At 40.7% G+C, this 22,627-nt stretch overlaps 1 protein-coding gene across 2 annotated transcripts in view; it reads left to right on the forward strand.

Annotated features, from left to right (window-relative positions):
* The window catches only part of LRP6 (LDL receptor related protein 6), a 129,670-nt gene extending 109,749 nt beyond the window's left edge, over nucleotides 1–19,921 (forward strand). For both annotated transcript variants that reach the window (XM_051625959.1, XM_051625968.1), the window contains 8 exons: nucleotides 2,121–2,330; nucleotides 3,628–3,753; nucleotides 5,147–5,383; nucleotides 7,048–7,158; nucleotides 9,048–9,278; nucleotides 10,521–10,657; nucleotides 11,852–11,949; nucleotides 13,726–19,921. In XM_051625959.1, coding sequence (XP_051481919.1) covers nucleotides 2,121–2,330; nucleotides 3,628–3,753; nucleotides 5,147–5,383; nucleotides 7,048–7,158; nucleotides 9,048–9,278; nucleotides 10,521–10,657; nucleotides 11,852–11,949; nucleotides 13,726–14,017 — 1,442 coding nt within the window. In that variant the 3' untranslated portion in view covers nucleotides 14,018–19,921. The remainder of the gene's footprint in view (nucleotides 1–2,120; nucleotides 2,331–3,627; nucleotides 3,754–5,146; nucleotides 5,384–7,047; nucleotides 7,159–9,047; nucleotides 9,279–10,520; nucleotides 10,658–11,851; nucleotides 11,950–13,725) is intronic.
* The last annotated feature ends 2,706 nt before the right edge of the window (nucleotides 19,922–22,627 follow it).

Here is a 22,627-nt window from a genome sequence, read left to right on the forward strand (position 1 = left end):
TAAAAGGTATTGCTGGAAAGAGAATGGTGATGCCAGGAGACCAAACTTCCCTTAATCACATCTCCCTTTCATCTGACATTTCCAATAAAGAGGACTAGCACCCTGATGAGCCAGCTTTGGATTTTATTGTTGGTTTGTGGCAGGAGGGATTTCAGTGTCTCAGTTTAGTCAGAAATAGTCAGTTACACTTGATCACAAATATTAAAAAGAAAGATTAAGACATTAAGGAAGTGAATATTTTAAGCTTCAGAGCTTTGGGAGCATACTGCAAAATGCTTTGCCTGTTGACATGAGCATGGCAGAGCAAGGCATGTACAGACTCCACTTGGGTAGGCCAAGGTCTTAGCTTTAACTGTGTTCCTTCCTGTCATCTTTGCGTTTTCCTCTATTCTCAGCTTAGCTTTTCTTCTCGAGGTGCTGTTTGCTGTTTCATACCTTTTCCCTATACAATGAGGCATGTTCATGGGGATTAATAGACAGTTGCAATCATTTGGTTTGACTTACATCACTCAGTCTTTTCATTCCTACATCAGTCTGCATGTAGCCTCTTTCAGAAACCATCAACATCTTTTCTTAATCAGATAATTGCTGGTGCTGTTCCAAGATGGTGGGCGAGAGCCCAGTCCAGTTGAGAATATTTGACTTCCTGTGTTCTGTTTAGGTGTTACCACTTGCTAAATGTTTCAAAGGTTACTTAACTTCTGAACTCCATCCACATTTAGCAAAAAGGAGATAAATACTCTTAGCTGAATTTGTTTTTAAGTCACCATCATTGACATACTGTTGATTAAATTGTCAAGAAGCTGAAAAATATTCTTGCTACTAAACAAAGCAGAGGGGTAGAACTTGCTCAAATTACAAAATCATAAAGTGTATGCATCTTTTGTCCCATAACATTGTCTTGTGTGGGCATGGGAAAATGTTCGTTATTCAGCTGTACTAGTATATTTTTACACAACTAAAAAAAAAAATAATTGAAAATCGTTTTGTGGATAAACATGTGCAAAACTACTGTCTTCTGTAATAAAAGTAAAAAATAAGCATAGTAGTGAGCCCAGATATCTGAAATACTATGATTCATAGGTAAATTTTAAGCTGTGGCGTAGTTTTATAGTATGCAATATTGTTTCAGCATTTCAAAATTGAAGCAGATTCTTTATTTTCATGAGTTATTTTATGCTCAGAATCTGTTAGATGTTACTAAATCTCCAAGTGCTAATGACCATGTAACATTAAATAAACAAAGCATGGATTAAACCTCACTCTTGAGCTGTCAGGTTTTGATGAACATAGTTTCCTTCTGTGTATGAGTTATGAAGTCTTTACTGTCTTTGGACAGTCTTTAATGATACCTTTAAAACAGCTGTGGGCTGTCTTCTGTTTATGTGGAGTGTTAACCATGAAGTGTGGCAGTTTCTCTTGACTACATTTTATGCCGGGTAATCTAGGATAAATGTCAACAAATAATCTTCAGAGGTGTAAGGCTAAAGCCTCTTGGCTGCTACTGATGATTGCTAAAGGAACAGAGGAAATTAAGTCTTTACTAGGAAGAAAAGAGCATTCCCAATTTAGCATGAGAACCTTAATGAAGATAATATAGTTGAAACAAAAGAATACAAGGAAGTCAGAAGTAAAATGTTTAATCTCATAATCCGTGTGAAAAGTACTAACTACTTTGTTTTCACTTGGATTTTAGCTTGTATTAGTTAACTCAAGCTAATAATCCATCTTCTTTTTACCTGTTGTATGCCAAGACAAAGCAGTTAATCTCTCCAAAAAGGGAGAGAAGAATAAAAAGAATTACCAGTTCCCATCATATTAATAAAAGGCAGGATAGGCTCATGAGAGCTGAGCCCCCAACTCCAGATGCTTCTTAAAGAAATAATATACTTCAAGTAAATATACTTGAAGCTTAAAAACTGTCATCTTAATGAAAGTAGGAAAAAAAAGTTGTCTGCGAAATGCATCAGTCTTGCATCAAAATTGCTTGTATTTTTTATAGTAGGCTTACCTGGTAATGTGGAAGTAGTGGAGACTACTGGTGTGAGTAGCGTGGAAAATGTTTGTTATAGTATTTCAGTTGATTCTAGTTGAGCTAAACCACTCTTTCCCTTCTGCAGGTGCTAACCGGATTGTTTTGGAAGACTCCAATATCTTGCAGCCTGTGGGACTAACTGTATTTGAAAATTGGCTGTATTGGATTGACAGGCAACAGCAGATGATTGAAAAGATTGATATGACTGGTCGAGAAGGACGTACAAAGGTCCAAGCTCGTATTGCACAACTCAGTGACATCCATGCTGTGAAAGAGCTCAACATTCAGGAGTACAGTAAGTGCAATCCTTGTTTGCATGTGCAGACAATGCCTGTGGGGCTTGAGGCAAGGAGTGGCTGCAGAGAGATGAGCCTGTTTTGCCTTGTCACTGATCAACAGCTGTGCAGAGCAAAGGGGCCAGAAGTTGGTATGGGTCTGTGTCTGTACATCACCAGGGTGCAATTAAGTTTGTTTCCTTTAGGCAGTTGGCAGTGGACTGGAGATCTATCACAACCCCAGCATCATGTTTTGTTGCTGATGACAACTGGATTGGTAGTCCCATAGAGGCATGTGGCATTTGAGTGTCTATAGGCACAGTGGAAATGTCCTGTTATCCCTAGGAGACAGTTATGGCAGCGACATGCTAGCAAGTCACTATTAGGTGTTTAACCTGTGTGGACAGGCACAGTTCTCAGGACATTTTACTAGCAGTAAATATTGCAATGGGCTTGCCTGCCTTGAAGGTGAAGTGAATGATTTTTGTTGGTGGCAACTCACGTTGAAAGTAAATGATGGAAGAGCAGTGTTGCATTGCACAAAGGAAGTGTGTATTAACTAACCATTTGTGTTGAACATGGCTGTGCCTTTTAAAGTTTTCTGGTTACCAGGATGCAGCCTTTCCCCACACATGCATTTGAAATGGGGGAAACTGAATGGTTAAAGCAGTGGAGCTGCAGTCATCCTGGAGAAAATAGGCCTTGTTAATACGCTGTGTTGCATGCCTTGGAGAAATATGCAGAAAAATGTCTTGGGATGTTTAATTAAAGCATCAGTGCAGACTACTATTAGTTTTGTTTGCTGTTAATCTCAGTAAATCTGTCAGGAGTTCCAAAAGATGTGTGCTGTCCTTATTAAACATTAAAATGAAGAGACATTTATCTAGAGCGTATTAATTGGAGTTTTGGAGACACTATGGAAGCTTCAGAATTTATAAATTAGAAAAGTTTACCTTTTTAATGGTCTTTAATAGAGAAAATTAAGTATGGAATCTTTTTTGTATTATTAATGCTACTATTTTTGCTGCAGAACTAATTCTACCTCAGACGAGAGGCAAACTGCTTTGAGTACTCTGTTTCAATAGATTCCATAGCATGACTCACAATATTTCAGATCATGGACAAGGATCAGTGTGTGATGATTACTGATGTGTGTAAAGGGAAAAAACACACGACAGAATGCATTTTTTTCAGAATTGTTTTCAGTAGTGATCTCGATAGGGGGAAGTAGGTCCTGTGTGCCCAAAGAAATCACTGAAAGGTCAAGAAAGAGATGGGGATTTTTTGTCAGTACCTGTCTTATTTTTAAAATCACAGGACAACATCCTTGTTCTCAAGATAACGGAGGCTGCTCGCACATTTGCATCGTAAAAGGTGACGGCACCACGCGCTGCTCTTGCCCAGTCCACCTTGTTCTGCTGCAGGATGAGCTGTCCTGTGGAGGTAAGGCCTTCCCATGCTGTGAGCTCTCGCTTGTGAGCAAAAACTTCTGGTTTGGGGTGGGGGGGCTCCATCTTTAGGGGTGGCTTCTGAGCAGAGAGAATGTGACAGTGCACCAGGTGCTGTTGCATGCTTGTTTTTACACACTTATCTCTTTGCCTCCCATCCAGCTAAATCTGCCAGTATTGAGAATGAGTAAGAGAAGAAGAAAAATTCATTATTTAACTGTAGAATAAGGATTTATCTTCACTCTTTCTGCTTAAGACTGCTGAATTATTTCAACTTGAGGGTTTTTTTTTTAATTGGATTATTTTTATTACTTTTTTCTATCACTCTGTATGTTCTCCTTTTTCAAACAGTGGTAGATTTTCATGTTCTGGCATATTGCACCGTGTTTGTGCCGTTTTATTCTTTTCTGCTTTCCTCCTCAAACACACCCTGTGCATGTCTTTCTGAACTGCAGTCCCAGAAGGGCAAGTTGCCTCCTCTGTGGCGATATGGCCACTGTGGCCTACGCCTTGGTGTCTCCAAGGGTGGGGTTGAAATGGGGGAGAAGAGAGGCACTTTGGTGCTTGTGTCTCTCTGTGCTACTGTACTGAATGGATTTATTATGCAATCTTCTCGCCATCAAGGCGACGTGTGGTCTCACAATGGAACAAGAGCTAACATAATCCAGATATTTTCTCAGAGCAAGTTTAATACCAGGCCAAAAGGAGGGGGAGAAGAAAGGGGGATTAAAAAAAAAGGGAGAAAAATCCACACTTACTTACTGCGTGAGATTAACAGTTACTGCAATAAATGTTAAATAACAGCTAACAGCTGTGTTGAGATCGCGAGACTTGACTAGATGGAGCAGTTTTTTGTTTTTTTAAAGGAATTTTGACTAAACAGAGCTGTCAAGGGCACATAACTAGACACTGAGTCACAGTACGTCCATCTGTAGTGCATTACATCCTTTTAACATGTTCTGTGCAGTGACTGTTGGACATTAAAAAGAAAGTGAGCCATCGGTTGTGTACACAGTGGTGTTGCAGGAAAGGGGGAGTAGAAAAGTGTGTTGACTTTAAATGAAGACTTTTTAAGGCCTACTAACAGAAAGGTGTAAGAGGTTGAAGTGAGAAGGAAAGAGTAATTGTTTTGAGTATGCATGTTTCTCTCATGCTCTTGTTTTGTCTAAAAAACACTGTATGGATGTGTGCCTGCATCAGTCACGTGGGGCTTAAGATCTGCACAGATGACTGTGGAGACAGTGGGGTGGAAGCTACCTTATGATGTGGCACATTTATCAGCTGCTTGGTAAATCAAAGCAGCTGAGATCTTCTGGTGCTTACCTGTCCTGACCTACTGTTTGTTCACCTTGATTTTTAATTTTTGTTTGTTTGCTTGATTTTTAAAGAACCACCAACATGCTCCCCTCAGCAGTTCACCTGTTTCACAGGTGAGATTGACTGCATCCCAGTGGCCTGGCGCTGTGATGGCTTCACTGAATGCGAAGATCACAGTGATGAAAAGAACTGCCCAGTGTGCTCAGACACCCAGTTTCAGTGTGAGAGTGGACAGTGCATAGACAGTGCCCTCCGGTGCAATGGAGAAGCAAATTGCCAGGACAACTCCGATGAGAAGAACTGTGAAGGTACGGATGATCTTTTGGAGAGTGGTGAAAATAAAGCTGTCATGAGGATACTATGATAGATACCAAACTTATTGCTGAGTAGGATTTGGAAGGATCTGAGATTCTGCTAGTTTTTAAATTGATGTATTGAACTGGAAATTATTTTGCAACTCCATACTTTTGTTTCTCAGAAATAACACTGATCTCCTGCACAGGGATTTAAGCTCTTGTTTGTGAAAAGATATGTTTTTAACCTCTAAAAACCTGGTAACTGAGTGAATTGCAAAGTTGAGCAAGCGAATCCTTGTCATAGTTCTTGTGAACCTTATACTGAGTAAAGGTCTCAGGATTGTTTATTTGTAATACCTGAAGAAAATGAAGTTAAGCTTTTTTGAGTAAGAAGGAGGGAGAAAGATGATATTTCTGGAGACCTCCTCTTCCTATAGAGCACAGAAAAAGCAAGTGTGTAAGTCGTCGTTACAGAGAGAAGTTGCTAGTGCCAACACAATGAGAATTATGTTCTTTACATTTTGGAAAAGACGGGTGAAACCTGAACTACTCCACCACTATACAATGGGAAACATGAACAAACTCACCCTTTTCCCACTGTGCAAGTTGTGAGGAGTTGTAGGGACAATTTATAAGCTTGAAAGGATGCCTCTTTTTTGTATCCTTTCAGTACATTATTCTTCTTTGAAGAGGCTGTCTAACAGTCTTTGAATCAGGGCTGAATTTCTTTCCAAAAAATGTGCTCTTGCTTAAACAAAAACATACAGACTGATGCAGGAGTTCCTGTGTGATGAAAAGTGATTGTTAGCCAGATGAGATGCTGACATCTGAAAAGACATTGTGCATGTTATCTTCCCAATTGCTATCCATTGACTGGAGATGTTAGACCGGGGGCTGTTTATCACCTTCAAAGTGGCCCTGTTATTCAGAGTATTCAAGTCAATTACAGATCAGAAGAGCCTTTAGTTTAACTTCTCAATTCAACTCAAGTCAGAAAGAATTTCTGGATTTATGAGAAACAGGAGGGGAAAATATGTGTAAACAACAGCAGCCAGCACCTTGCCTGCAGCACCTTTTTTCCCAAAGCAGTAGTTTATTTTTTGAGCATACTGGCAAAGCTCCAGTTTTATCTTCTGTCTTTCATTTCAGTTTAAAAACATGATGTCAAGTAAAATATATTGTCCCATGATCAAGGAGTTATCTGGTTTACAGGAAGAGCACAAAGGGCATTGAGAAACCACATTTATCTTTCTTAAACAATTGGTTTGGCAGATTTTAACAACTTAATTCTCGTCTCATTACAGTAAATTCTTAGACCTGAGGATTCTTATAGTAATTTTGCAATAACCATGTCCCTAGGGTAAGTGACTGTGTTCTCGGTGTTCAACTTCTGAGTTACTTTGCACAAGGTATCTTTATCTTGTAGAGTCCTTATTGTAAGTAGGCAGTAAGGACCAGGTACCTACTGTGCAATAGCCTCAACAGAACACTGAATCACTTCTGCATAGTTGGCACGAGGGGCTTTAATGTACCACTGGCTACTTCAAGAAATGAAGAGAGAAACAGTCTAAGCTCTCCCAAGATACTCCTGGTTGGATGCTTTGTTGTTGTGTTTTCTTAATAATTTTTAAAGTCTTTAATAGTGACTTGTGGCATGTGGGGGGTTCTCTTTACAGTGCTTTGTTTAACCGATCAGTTCCGCTGTGCCAGTGGGCAGTGCATTGGGAAAAGCAAGAAATGTGATCACAACCTGGACTGCAGTGACAGCTCAGATGAGCAAGGCTGCTGTAAGTGTAAAGCCTGAGACCTGACTGAAATATCCAAAGTTTGCTTCTTACCTTCCTTATGGCTTAGATTTTATTTTGCCAACCAGTCTGAATTAGTTGTTCCCAAAATGGATGCTCCTGTTCATAATGCCTGTCATGCAATTAAAGCACAATATGGAGTATTATATGGAGTTATTATATGGAGTATTGTGCTCCAATATATGGAGCACAAATAGGAGTAATAAAAATAACCAGTATTCTGAATGTAGTCTCCGAGGCAGAGTAGGCTAGGAAATTTTCTCCACTTGCCTTTTAAACTTTTAAAAGAAATAGAAGGTTTGTTTTACTGTAACCTGTTAGTGTGCTGCGATGGTGCAGTGTTAAAACATTTTCTTAGCAGCATGAGGCTTTTATGTATGTATATAGCTGCTCTGATTCATGTTTTTTTTCATCCAGAGAATTAATAGCAGGTGCTTTTAGAATCAGAGGAGCACTCTGTTTACAGAATAAACCTTCTAAAAATCCCTTTGTATCTTGAAAAGATGTAATTCTCAGCTTGATTTATGATCTGTAACATGATATCCCCTACCTTGCAATCTCGAGGGCTCTGCAAGAAAGTCACTGCCTTTAAAAGTCCAACTTGAAAGTTCATTTTCACTGTTGGTGCTTTAAAAGAAACTGTAAATAGGGACATCTCTTCTTGTGTTAGAGATCCATATATCGTTGTTAACACACAAGTAACTTGAAAATGCAAAGCCAGAGTTGAACCCTTGATCTTAAGAAGGAGTAATAGATGTTCTGTCATGCTACCAAGTTATTAGTGACATTATTACAGACATAATAGTTATCTTCATTATAATTCATGTATTTTCTGGTTTTGTAACAGAGGATGGAAAATTAGCCCACCCAGGGTAAGATTGCAGTTGTCCCTCCTACAGTATGATCAGAAGTATATTTTCTCTGTAGTTGGTGACAAGCTGGGTAAAGTGTGGATTTGGTGTTCAGGGAGAAGAAAATGTGTTGAGAAAAAGACTTGCAGTAATGGGTAAGATGTAAAACACCGACTAGAACAGGAAAATACTTTAAAGCCTGCTTTTCTTGTCAAATTCACACAGCACAGGCAGGGGGTTGTCAGTTATTCCCAGAAATGTCATTGCTTAGAATTGGTATTGTAGGGAAAGCTACAGAAAGCCACTCACTTTGACTGTTGCATAAACATTTATATGCAGTCTCCTCATAAGGATGGCACCTCTAAAGCCAGTGCTCAGCTTTATCTGTAACCATCAGAGTGGGTCAAATGTGGAGTAGGTTAGGTATTTTAATAAATATCAGCAAACCCAAAATTCATCAGTGGTTTGTCACCTATACAGTTCACCGTAAGTGAACGTTACACAGCTCAGAAAGGGAGTCCCAATCTGTTGCATTGTGTGATAACCTAGGTGCTTATATGATAAGGTGCAACAAGACAAGTAGTTGTCATTATCTTAAATGACAAAAAAAAAGCATAACTGAAGTCCCCAGCACAGTGCTCTCTGAAGTCATGGCTGCTGGTCATCTCCATCAAGTTCAAATGATAGCCCTGCCTGTCAGTATGAAGCAACATCAGGATTTAGTTCAACAGCCTCCCTGCACACACGTGTCCTGTTTATTTCCTGTCACTCCTGATCCAAAATCCTCTCTGCATGTATGTTCTGTTGTGCCTAGTTAGCCCTTATGGACGCTCAGAGTCTTTAAACAGACCTGTCTCACTGCCTGTTTGTTCCTCCCATATATTAATTGGAAAGCTGTTATCTGCCTGCAGAACAGGAGTGTCTTATTTTTCCTGTGTGGAAAGATGTCAGGAAAACTGACATTGGTGCATGAAGCTGTTGGATTTACTTATATGGTCTGGTTTTCTCTTTTGCTTTCAGACACAACAGAGGAGCCTGCACCGCAGCCCAACAACACAATAGGCTCCATCATCGGTGTGATCCTTACAGTTTTCGTGGTTGGAGCAATGTATTTCATTTGCCAGAGGGTGCTGTGCCCACGCATGAAGGGAGATGGGGAAACAATGACCAATGATTACGTGGTGCACGGACCAGCCTCTGTACCTCTTGGTTATGTGCCTCACCCAAGCTCTTTGTCAGGGTCTCTCCCTGGTGAGTAAATGGTGTGATCCTTATCCTGCCCTTCAGCACCACACAGCTGAGGATACTGTGCATGTATGCATAGTTGTCAGTTCCAGATGCATAATTCTTGGAAACTGCTGGAAGCCAGGACTGTCAAGCCTTGTGACCATTCTTTATAATAATGAACTGCTATTTTACCTCTACTGTTCACAAGCATCTAGATACTCGGCAGTACCATAAGCTCAAATAGATAGACGTACTGTGGGAGTTATTTTGCTACTAAAGAAGCCTCTTTTTGGACTATTACAGCATCAGCAAGGTGTCATGACAACACAGGGTAAAGTTACTCAGACTTACATTTGTGGGCCTTTAAACATGTAATTATTCCTGTTAGATTCATAGACTGGGTTTTTCTGCTAGTGAAACTTCTTGTAAAGTCCATAATGACCATCAGTAACTATAGTCTCAGCATATTTCATTTGATGGTCAAGTTTCCAACACCAATCCAAGTGCATAATGCTACTGCTGTTTAAGAAATAAGACTTAACTGCAATGTTGCACTTAATTTATATGCATTGCTTATGGATATATTGATTAAATATGTACTGTGACTTGTGACTTTGGATCCAGCAGGTTCCAGTCAGAACACAGAGGTTCTGTGAGTCTGTTACAGAGTTAAAATAATGCACCAGATTTCTTTGCTTTCTCTAATAACCTGCCTTGGTAAAGAGAGTCTTGGAGCAGAATTTCCACCATGATTTCAAGCACAGTGGCATGCCTGTCCATTTCTCACTTGGACTCTGCCAGCATGCTTCAGTCCAGTAGTAATAGCTCCCTTAACAGTGAGGAAGTGAAAGGACACAAACCCTCTCTTCACAAATTTCAGTTGCTCAGTTGAGGTCATCAGAGTCAGTTTCATGTTTTATTCTGAGGCATAGAAATAGTGCCTGAATGCCTGTTCTCTCAAGTCTTTTCCAACTGTTGAAGTGAAAGAAATCTGCTGCTCTTCACACAGCTCTAGTATAGCCCAGTGGCAAGACTTGGAGCTGAGAAACTGATACACAGCAGCACCAACACAGTTATTCCCTGGCAGTCTTCATTTCAGGTGTCCATCAACATGCATTGCATTTGCTTTTCATACCAACAAGATGAATTTTGGTTTTAGGAGTTGTGCTTATACTGCTGTTATTCTCCAGAATGTTTTTTTAAGCTTTATTTTCTCTGGTTCCTTTGAAGATTTTAATATTGACATATATCTTTCTTATTGTTTAGGGATGTCTCGAGGTAAATCTGTGATCAGCTCCCTCAGCATTATGGGAGGGAGCAGTGGGCCACCCTATGACAGGGCCCATGTCACCGGAGCCTCTTCCAGTAGCTCTTCAAGTACCAAAGGCACTTACTTTCCTCCAGTAAGTTATTCTATTATTCACAAAACTTTTAACAGCTTTCAGGGATGTGCCAGTGTTATCCTGGGGATAATTAATTGGCAGATTAATGTTTTGGTTTAGATTTCTAGCCTGATAAACTTACTTAAATATAGGGTGAGTGATTTTGAAAGGGAAGGGAGAGGAGATTTTCTTCATTGAAAACAGTATAGGAATTTTCTATTCATTTTAAGAAGTTGTGAGAGGTCCCTGCCAGAAAAATATGCTAGATTAAATGTCAGAGGCAATGAAAAAGTCCCTGTAAATGTTGAGCAGCTCTGGCAAAGTGATCTCCTTTCATTATACCCTGCCATGTGTCTCTGTAGGCAAGACAATGGTTCATTCTGTATGGACCTCTCATGGAATGAAAATGTAAGTTTCGTGTCTTGCAAGTGACAGATAAATAGGTGTCTTGCAAATCCATATAATTTCTCCAGTCACAAATGGGTAGTGTGCTTTGCTAAATGCTATATAAAAGTTGGTACCAGCCCTAGAGGGCTCCCTGTCTCTTCAGTTCAAGGATGAATGCTTGTTGTTTTAGCTATATTTATATTAAGTCCACCAAGCCACTATGAAATGTTAAGGAGTTAAATACCAGGTCAGTGCAGGCTGAAATTTTCAACTGTCTGTTATCAGCTCTGAGAATTAACCCATGTTCTCACTTTAAATTAATCAAAATACTGTTTGTGCACTAAGAGTAGGCCTGTATAGGGAAGAAATGCTTGCCTCGGACAGCAGGCTTCAGGCATTACAAACAGTGTAACACTTGGGGACCAGAGCTAGCAGGTGCAGACATCTGCCAGTTTGCCTAGGGCAATGGTATCCCCAGTGACAAGCTAGTATTGAACTGCTAGTTTCAACTTTACTTTTCAGCACTGCATATGTCAAAAGAGCAACAGTAGTCAGTGTTTTTTTTCAGAAGAGCATAGTAGCAGCTTTTATGAGAGTGTTATAAAGCGGCATTGCCAGTGTCTTTTAAATGACTGGGGAATAAACAAAAGAAAAATCCTGTTTGTTGGAGGGGCTGTGCAGGCAGCTCTTAATTTCAGGTTACTATTAATCAGTGCTGAAAAGAAAATAGATAAATGAATGTTTTCTTGAGTCTCCCTTATTTGTTGTGGTTGGTTTGGGTTTGTTTTTATTTTTTAAACTGGCTTTTTTCTTTTTTTCCCCCCTTAGATTTTAAACCCACCACCATCACCAGCTACTGAACGTTCACATTATACCATGGAATTCGGTTATTCTTCAAACAGCCCATCCACTCATAGATCCTACAGGTAATTATTATTATTACAATAGCTTCTGTCAGGATCAAAGCAGTTAGTGTAGAAAATGCAGAATAAAGACAGCCTCTGCTCCACAGGAATTGCAATCAAAGGCCCTAATTCTGCAAGCACTAAAACAGGTGCTTAAATAGGCTCGCATGTATCGTGTCACTGAAGTGTGTGTTTAAGTGCAGCACTGAGGTAAATCAGACAGTAAGTGGCTTAGTGGTACTCCCCTCGGGTGTATTGCTTTAGGGAGAATGACAACACACAGCACAAAATCAGCTAAATGCCAAAGGAAACCTGGTACCATGAGATAACTTTTGAGCCAAATGTACCTTGGGATGAACCCTGCTTGTTTTTAGGCTTCTGTCATAAACAATTTGTTGTGTAATTATCAGAAATGATAGGCAAACACAGTGTGGAGGAAAGCTGACAACATAAAGGCTAATAAGTCAGAAGTAAAATTAATATTATGGCCTATATAAAGCTCAGAAATTCTAATTTCAGGTATTAAGGGTTAATATCTGAAAAAGGTTGCTGGCCTTCCGCGTATTTTTTCTGACTGATATTTGTGGTCATGCAAGCTTTATTTCTGTTTGCTCAAATGTGACTTTCTCACCTTCCCTCTAAGATGCTAGAGTTCATTATAATTTAATAACTAGTTACCAAAAATAGGGAGACCTACTACCCAAGGATGTTAAGGTTCCCCTCCCAAATCACTGGTAGATCTGGGCAATGAGAAGCAAGCACTGTATTTGTGTATTGAAAGAAATGCATCCCTAACACAGGGCCTGTGGGGGCTTTTGGATAATGAGGTCTCTGGGGCTGAAAAGACATCTCTTCTCCATTAGCAGAAAATATGGCCTCTGTTGTGCAAAAGGTCAGACCAGATGTTTATAATGGTCCCTTCCAGCCATATAAAAAAATCTTTCTAAATGATGAGTAATTTTCTAATGAGAGAAACCCAGATTTTGGCACTGACATGAATCATGCTGATCGCTGGTTAGCGCATGTGACTTTTATTATTATGAATGGCTTTAGGGATGTAATGTAGGGTTGAATGTTTCCCAAATGCTCCCCAACCCAAAATTAAACCCTCGTCTTGCTGCTTCTGATCTTCCTGTCCTTCCTAACATTCTGACTTGAATATTTAGGAGCTGCATCCCCCTCAGCACCCAACAACTGATTTTGATGCTGGCAGTTGTACCTTCCAAGCATCTCCCTTCCTAATTTGTTTTCTTTAAGCTATCTTGGGCTCATTTTAAAATATGGCCTACGGTAGCAGCATTGGGGTATTCCATCCCACTCTGGCGAGGGCTTCTCCTAACTGCTATGAATGTGCAAGGTGACTTTCAGTCTGTCTGGACTTGAAAGTTAGTATCCATAAATTGCATAATGGAAACAGAGTATCTTCTCCATATAATTGCCACACAACCCCCCCCCCCGACCCCCATGCCCTTCCTACCCCACAGCCTTAGGAGCAACTTTCCTACCTCAAACGAGTCCGTGGGGAGCTTATTCTCCGCAGATAATTAGTATCCCTTTCGCTAGCTGCTGTAGATTGACTGGGGCTGCAGGTGCAAAGGTGAGCCTTCTGCAGGGGAGTTACTGAGTGAGCGGTGCAAGCCGGAGATGAGCCGTGGAGCTGCAGGGAGGTCGACCCCCCTTCTCCCCCTCCCCGCCTTGGCTTCTCCCCCGCGCTCGCTCCTTGGCGGGCACCTCCCCCCGAACCCGCAGCCCTGTCCGAATGTGCCGACGCTTTTCCCCTCCGTCTCCCCACCGCAGCTACAGGCCTTACAGCTACCGGCATTTCGCACCCCCCACCACGCCCTGCAGCACGGATGTCTGTGACAGTGACTATGCCCCCAGCCGAAGGGTCACGGCGGCGACGGCCAAGGGCTACACCAGCGACCTGAACTATGACTCGGAACCCGTCCCCCCGCCGCCCACTCCGCGCAGCCAGTACCTGTCAGCGGAGGAGAACTACGAAAGCTGCCCGCCTTCCCCCTACACGGAGCGGAGCTACTCTCATCATCTCTACCCCCCGCCGCCCTCCCCCTGCACGGACTCCTCATGAGGGGCAGCCCCCCCGCCCCCGTTCTCGGCCTCCACCGTCAAAGTGTAAATACAAAGCCTTCTACTGGGGAGGGGGGAGGGAGCTCTCGGTGAGGGAAGGAGGTAGGACAGTGTACAGTTAAATGTTATTAAATGGGGTGGAGGAGTGCTGAAGATATTTGTACAGAAGAAAAAAGAAAGAAAGAGAAAAAAAAAAAAAAAGGATATTTATATATTTTCTTAAACAGCCACTGCTGCTTGTGCCATAAGAAGAAAAAAAAAATTTTTGTATAAAAGAACCCAGACGTTTGTACAAAAAGTTTTTATTTTTGCAAATGGAACGCAAAAACATGCCTTAATCCAGTGAAGTGACTGAGCACATAAGGAAGTGGAAGGACTGGGACGTGTTACTTGTCCAGCAAGGTGAGATGTGGGGTTTGTCAATGCCAAAAATGTTTAAAGTAATTGATAATAAAGAAGTCCGTCTCAGAGCAGCATACCATAGATACTTGGAAGTAGCCAAATAACCTCTAGGTTAACTACAGAGGGCCAGCAACTAAAGTTAAACTTGAAAACGCAGTCAGGACAGGTATTAACCTTACACAAAGGGCTTTGTTTTCTACAGGAATACAGCAATCGTAGCAGTGAATCCAGAAAAATAATCACACACTTTTTAAAATGAATACACCTCTGTTTTTCCTTAATGCATTTACCAAACTAGAGCGTTTAGAGCTCTCTCCTTGCTTTCTGGATGCTTCAGTGATTTTTGTTGGGTATATTTTAAAGTTTGCTTTTTCCTCCTGTTTCCTCCCATCTCTTTTGCATCCTTTCTTCCTGCCCAGATCACTTTAAATCACGATATCCTTATTTAAAGAACTGCTAGAACTGGGCTGCTGTAAATTCTCTTCTTCTCCTGATTAGCCTTGTCGTGCAGTGAGTATCATGCTATACATAACCTTCTTCAGTTTGCCAACATGGTAGGATTCTGTTTTATACCAGGTCAGTACGATTTTCATGCAATTGACAAGGGTAATATGCATATACCTGAATGATTTTTAGTCCCTTAAAAAAAATCACCTTATTTTGACCTAGTGCCCACAAAATGTCAAATATTTTTATACAGCATATAATATAGACAGCGTATTTATAAACTATAAATTTAACCATGGATTGTTAGTTTTACTGTAAATGAATAATATATCCTTGCAGTACTTTCAGTGTATATTGATATCACACTATACAAATCATATATATAAAAATATATAGTATTTTTTTCCTAATAAGGAAGCATTTAACTTTTAGTGGAGCAGCTGTCCATAAAAAAAAAAAATTTTAAAAAAAATCGATGTTTTGGTCATTGGAAGGAGTTCCCATGCTGTATTAACTGCTCATGATTTCCTTGTGTTAGGTAAAGCCAGTTTTTCTCACTATGATTTTGACATACCTCCTCCTTTGCTTGGTGTGAGTTTAGTACTTTAGTGTTAACCGCTGTGAATGTCAAATTTTATGATATTCTTAACCAAACCATTTTATATTTGCATCTCTATTTTTGTATATTATCATATTTAGCCCCTTCTCCTGTCAGCTTCACCACGGTGATTTTGACAGAGAGAGTATATAATCAAATTAAAACATTATTTGCATAGGTTGAGGGGCAACCTCTAGGATATTATTAACTCCTCTTTGACTCCAGTGCAGTGTTTTGAATTTGCTTTGACTGCAGTGGAGCTCACAGTATACCTGACCTTAGATGGCATTACGCATTTGCACCTTCTGTTGATATCAAGTCCATGTTGAAGGTGCTTGATGCCTTCAAAGACTGGCCCTCTGCTGCGTCTTCTCTCTCAAATATACTGAGGAACTTCTGCCCCCTAGTCTTTGGGCATGGTATGGTTGTAACAACTCTTCAGAGGTGCCATTTGAGTTTTACTGTTCTCAGTTGCTTATTTCCCAGCCAGTTTCAACTAAAAGAGAAATAATCTGAACACGTGGCATGGGCTTTAAGTCATGCTTTTGGAAGAATTAGTAACAAGTAATTCTTGCTAGTGCTGCCGCTCATCTGGTGTACTGGAGCCTCACTTGGTTTCAGCTCCAAGGGAAAACCATGGCATTTGGGATTCCAGCTCTAATAAAGGGTCTTTCTAGTATTCCAAGATACCTAAGGAAACTAAAAAGGCTTGGTAGTCTCCAGGCTATTGCAGCTGATCTCTGGATCTGGCATACCAAGGTGTTTGTTTGGCCAGCTTCCTTCTAGGTATCGAGGAATCGTGGTAGCTGTTATTTTGGCTTTCCTTGATGGTGAAGAAGCTTGTTTATGTTCTCCAGCAGGATGGATGTGAGGAGGGTATTGTGAACTATAAGGGAACTCAAAATGATTTATATGAAGGGGAGGAGGGCAGGTGTGTCGGGGCGGGGGCTGTTGAGGCTGGCACACCGATGAGAATGGAAACTTCTCTGTTGTTTACATTTTTTCATGTGCAGCATTCCATGTGGGGTTCACATATGTAAACTTGCACTAATGAACTCAGAAGAATATCGCATTGTTGTATCTCAGTCCAAGCGCTTGTACTGTGATGGCAATGGTCTCTTCTTGCAAAATGCTTTTTTCAGTGTGCCAATTTCTGTTTTAAAAACTCTGAGGTGGTTGAGCTTAAGGAGTGGTATCCTCTTTCTGGTAGAGTTGGACTGCCTCACTGAGGCTTCCTCTTGGAGGGGACTTCCTGGAGGAAGATTCCTATGTGTGGTAATTACAGCAAGAGTTCTTTGGAAGAAGAATGTTCTCTGCATGTGGATCATGCTGCCTGCCTTCTGCATTAGTTTATGTCCCTGCATTGCTCCTTTGAAGTCAATGCGCTGGACGACATATCATTTGTAGGATTTGATCAAGTCTTGTTGAGACATCAGTTTCGGTTTGTGCATCAGGTATTTTGCATATTCTGCCTCTGAGAGGTTCACGTGGAGAGGAAAAGTGGGTAGACTGTGTTTTCCACTGAAGGTAACCAGCATAGGGAGAAGGCTGTTTCTCATCTGAACTAACCAAAGAATTTATTTAGTGGGAAGCTGTGATCTGCCTTTGCAAGTACTTGTATGTTCCTGGTAAATCTAGAGTGAAATTTTGAAAGAGCTGATGATCTGTGAAGTTCCTCTTTGGCAGACGGCCAAATCACAAAAGCATTGATGCAACTAGTATGTGCACCTGACACATGTCCAGTGGATAAACCGTAGACTGATTAAACGTTGAGACTGAACAATTTCTCTGTTGTTCTCTCTGACACTGAGCTAGTCCTGATTCATTTTCTCTCCTTCCCTCCGTGAGGATCTTGCTTTTTCCTGCTTCTCAAATTGACTAAGATGTTAGGATGACACACGCATGTCAGTTCAGGAGATCACTAAAATGGGTTTGTAGCATTAGCCTGGAAGTGGTCTCATTGATGTCAATGAAACTGTTCCTTGTCTTTATGCTGAGCACAAACATCTTTATTTTACAGCATCAGACATATACACATAGTGGGACATTTAACACAAGTGCTCATGGTGCATTTTTTCTTCTTTGTAGACACCTGGGGAGTGTTCGTAGCTGACTGGAGATGGAAGTAGCAGGCATGGAAATAAACAGTCCTTTGTAGTAAAAAATACAAAAAAAAGGACATTACAGCATAGCTTGTTGAAAACTTAACCTTTGCATGTTCGGCAGGATCTTAGCATGTTTAAATGGCAACATTAAAGAAACCTAATCTGGCCTTTTAACATTATACCTGCCATGCCATACTGTGTGCATTTCAGAGCTTCCTAAGGAGCACTCCTCATTTTTTCACTGCTTTTGGATACCAAGATATTTATTTGAAAAGAACAGAGATACGATGAATGGCACATGCACATGGCATTTGTGTTGGAAATAAAAAATGGTTTCCATAATATATAAATTAATGCGACCTGTGCATATAAATTAAATATTTACAGTAATGTAAAATATGCAAATGAGCCAGTTGACATAAAACAATTCATTTTGCTGTGAGTTGTAACTTTCAGTATTGTAAATTCCAGATTACTGCCATAACATTTTCCCCCCATGTGCATGTACAAGTGTATGTATGCAGGTACATGTATCTTTGATAATGTGAATTTACCCAAAGCTGACAATTTTCTCTCTTGTGCATATACATTCATACACCTGCATTGGCAGATTCAGCCTCCCTGCCTTTCAGAGGACTGATGCTGGATGCTGTCCTGCTGTTTCAAGTAAGCTGGCCTTATTTGGCTAAGTTGTAGGACAGATAGCAGAATATTGCTACTTTAAAGCTCAATAGTTAATGCTTTGTGGTGCCAGACAAGAGAGGAAGCACATTTTTTTTTATATACTGTTCCCTTACTTTTGGAGTCCGTTTTGCAGATGAGTAGAACTCTGCTGTTTTCTGTAGATACATAAAAATAAATCTCTTGCAATCCTAGCATATTTATGATGAAAATTGCACCCAAACTGCTTGACGTGGCAGGTGCTACAATCCACTGCAAGTGAAGGTGCACGCAGAAAATCCCTATTTATTGCACTAGCGGGCTTTGGCATTGTTCTGGTCTCCAGCTGTGCATTGCCTCTTTATTTATTATAGCCCGTTCTCTGGAAATGGCTTGATTTGTGAGTCTTAAACACAAATTCATTTGGTTTACTTTAAACTAGTTAAACCTGTTCTGAGATGAAGAAAAAGCCACCGTCTGGAGTACTGAGTATTTCCATACCTTATTGCTTGGCCAAATCTCCTTGAAGTAGTTGATGAACACCAATATGCTTGAACTACAGAACTCCTTAGTCCCACATGCCATTGAACTAAATGACTTCTTCAAAATATCTCTTTAAAAGTAATCAATCACTTTTTCTGCCTGACATTTTTGTCTTGAGCATGTTTGTCACACGATATTGTTACAGGCAGAATCTGCTTTGAATTAGTACTGTGCATGTAGCAGGTTACTAGTAGGTGGTTCATTGGGTGCAAAAATAATCAGGACATTCAGAAGTGGCTTTCTTAGCCATGAGATTTTTTTAAATTATATTGGGGTGGGGTTATTGTCTGAAAATTAACCTTTAGCTTAATTGGCAGGTGACAGATACACCTTGAAAATGTTAGAAATTACCTACTAGCTTGAAAGAGGGTACGGAACGTGACATTTTATTCTAAAAGTAGTAAAATATAATTCTGGTTTTCTAAAAATCAGGCAGTTTTCTTTCCTTTCTATCTTTAAAAAAGGCAGCTCAGTGGATGATGCCAGTGTTAAACATTTATAGGGATTGAGTGATCCACTCCAAAACTGCAGGGCAGTGTAAGTAAACTGACCATATTGGGTTCAGGCAAGGGATTGTTTTAGTGTCATGCAGGGTGATTGTTAGGATGAAACTATTGGAGAGGAGTCCTGTTCCCCTCTTCTAACTGAAGGAGGAGCAGCTTTGAAGTCCTGATTAAAATGGCTGTAGCCTTAAGCCAGGCAGTTGAGAGTCAGCAAGGGAAAATCAAAGTATCTTTTTGTAAAGAGGATACCACCAGGCTTAAGCTGAACTAGCCTTGTTTGCAAGTGAAGGATCTGGTGCTGCTTTCAGATTTTTAATCTTAGTTTTGTTTGGCTTGTTTTGTTTTGTTTGTTCTTTTTTGTAAGCTTTAATCACTGTTTGTCATTGTCTTAAAGCCAGCTGGTGTCTCTTGTTCATCAACTTTGGTACGATGGTGCTTTGCAAGGATGTATTTATATTATAATGACCAACATTTGGTCAGCCCTATTCACTCCTTCACTAACCTTTTTTTTTTTTTTGTAAAATAAAGTGCTTTACTTGTAAGGTGTATATAGACCTTGTACAAAAATCCTTTCCAATTATTACTATAAACTGAGTTGTAACAAATGAAATGTTGATTTTTATAATAAAACTAAGAGTGAAAAAGGAGGGATACTCTTCATTTTATTTCAGCATCTGGAAGAAAAGTGATTAAAGGTAAAAGTCCATGTGTGTCTTTACTCTCCATTAAAGCCAGAATGTGCTGAGCTGCCTGATGCTGTAGGCAGACTCTGCAAATACAGATGCATTTGCCTGGAACACATAGTTGAGTTGAAGCAGTTCTGCTGATGTCTGTGATTCTGCAATGGAACTGGATTCATTTTTAAGTTAAAAATCTCCACTGTTGATCACTTAGATTGGTTTACTGGGTAGTACAAACGAGACAATTTTACCAAGTAAAGCCTTACCAGACTAGAGGTGCCTGGTGATTATTTTGGAGACTACTGATCTTTAAATCGGTATTGAAATGTTTGCAAGGACAGAAGTAGATTGTTTTCAGTGTTAATTTTTAAATGTAAAAAATAAAAAATGCCTGACCTGCACTCCCACTCCCAGTTGCAATCCAATTGCAGTAACAAGTAATTTACTAGGAAGCAGTTCTGAATTTATAAGTTCAGCACAAGAATTCCCACTCCACTTGAATCCATTGGTTGTGGAAGAAAATACTGCTTTGTATTAGCATGGATCTGGCTCTGCTAATATTCTTCTATAGCACCAGTTTTGCTAGATGGAGGCATGGACAAGCCACATAGCACTGCCCACAGCAGTAAAACAGAGCCTATATTTATCAATCTTACAAAATATTGTCAAAATAAATGCTGCTTGTTCTCAGCTAGCATATGCCATGCTTATTTTATTTCAAGGTGCTATATTTATTCTACCTTGGAAAATGAGCCATGAGTTGAGCTGCTGGGTGCTGCTTTTTTCTCTAAAAATGCCAGTTGTGAATTGCTGCTGGGCTACAGAAGGTTTGCCAGCTCTTCTTCTTTTCTTTTTTTTTGTTGTTTGTAAACAATGGTGGCTGCCTTTCTACAGCATCTGTGCAGTTGTAATATGGTAGAAGTTTGTGAATAGCATTCATGCTGTTTTGGACTCCCTGAATCTTGGTCTTTTCCAGATACAGCTGTTAAGCATCAGGGTGCATCTCAAATGCAGTTCATCAAAGTACATACCAGAGAGGCAGTGTGGATGGACAAGACAAACAGCAGGATTCAGCCACTGGAGTTAAATCTTGCAAGAAAATGCTCCTTAGAGAGGAAGAGTGTAGCTCGGGAAATGAGTAAGTTGTGTTTCAGCTGCAGCTCCACCATGTCTTATCTGTGGCAGTTGTCAAGGCCTCCAGAGATGGCAGAGCTGCTGAAATCATGTTTACCAGGCACTAAAGGGCAACAGGCATAGTAAGGGACACTGGGGTATTTTCCATCATTTAAAAGCATGTCCCTACCTGTCTTAGAAAAGACCACTTGGAAGTCTGAATATAAGTTCTTTCCTTTGCCTGATCCTGTGTCTCCCCTTGCACACGTGCATCCCAGCAGAGGTGACTGCAAGTGCTAGAATCCTGACATTCATTTTATGCTAGAGGAGGGATAACACACTGCATCTTTGTTTTGGTAGGGGGAAGAATGCTTTGTTAAGAGCATAAAAGATGAGGGGGTTTTTTTGTTGTGTTTTTTTTTCCCCAATATTGGCAGCACTTCTTAGGAAGGTGAGAATGTGAAATCACATGCTTATTCCTGTCGGCAAACTGCTGAACGTGTTTAACCTGTTTTCACCAAGGAGATTTTGTAGCTAGCTGAGTAGAGTCTGCCTGGGAATCATGGGATGTTTGGTAGAGTTGCCTACTGAAAAGCAGGCACCTGACAAGGGAAAGTTTTGCCTTCTATTGAGTCTGTGTGCAACACCTTATTCCTGCTGCCCTTTTCCTGGTGCATCAGGATAGGAACAGAAGATACATGTTGCTGGGCTTAGTGACTTTTTTTAAAAGTAAAACAATGACAAAATTCTAATTTCTCCTGTGGAAGCTGCATGTCTAGGTAAATAATCTTTACCTTGTGCTTGTTCAGCACAGAAGATCTATGATGGAGCTAAATGCAAACTCCCCTTTTATAGGAAAGATTGGGAGATGCCAGCCCTCTCCTGCTTGTACCCTAGGAAGGGGTCTTGGGTTGCCTAGCTTGGTGTGGTACAGCAGTCATCTTACCCAGCTTTGCTTTCACAGCAAGATACCTTCTTCATGAATAAGGGGCGCTCTGCAGAAACTACGAAGTTTGCTTCTTGAGGACATTTGGGTCTGAGGAGATGGAAGGATTTCATGTGGTAAGTGTTTTCTGTTTGTCAGTGTTGCCAAAATTCTTAGCCCTGTCTCCTTGCCAAGAAACCAATAACCACCTTAACCCATAGAACATGTGGCTGGATAGGAACGACTGAGTGACTGACCACCGAGCTCCCCCCTGCATTGCCCTGAGCAACATGTTTCAAACAACTGATGATCACTGCTGGTGCTTCGCTAAATAAAGGGCTACAGGCAGCTCTGATGGGCACTGGGGTCCTGGGAACCTGTGGTGAAGCATTCCAGCTGTCCCAGGAGGGACGCCCAGAGGCCTTCATCTGCAGCTCAGGTGTGCTGTAAGATCTGCCCCTGCTTTCCTGGGCCAGTTCCCTGTGCAATTAAAGAGTAGTAGGAACATGTTGCTCATGTCAGAAATGGGCAGAGGGGAACGATAAGGCTGGAAGGACTGAGGGGAGAGAGGAGAAGTGCAATGACGATGTAATGTTTGTGCTCCAGGCTGCTCGTTCCTCACCAAGAGTGTGCAT

The sequence above is a fragment of the Apus apus genome, chromosome 1 (assembly GCF_020740795.1).
Source record: "Apus apus isolate bApuApu2 chromosome 1, bApuApu2.pri.cur, whole genome shotgun sequence".
Lineage (NCBI taxonomy): Eukaryota > Metazoa > Chordata > Aves > Apodiformes > Apodidae > Apus > Apus apus.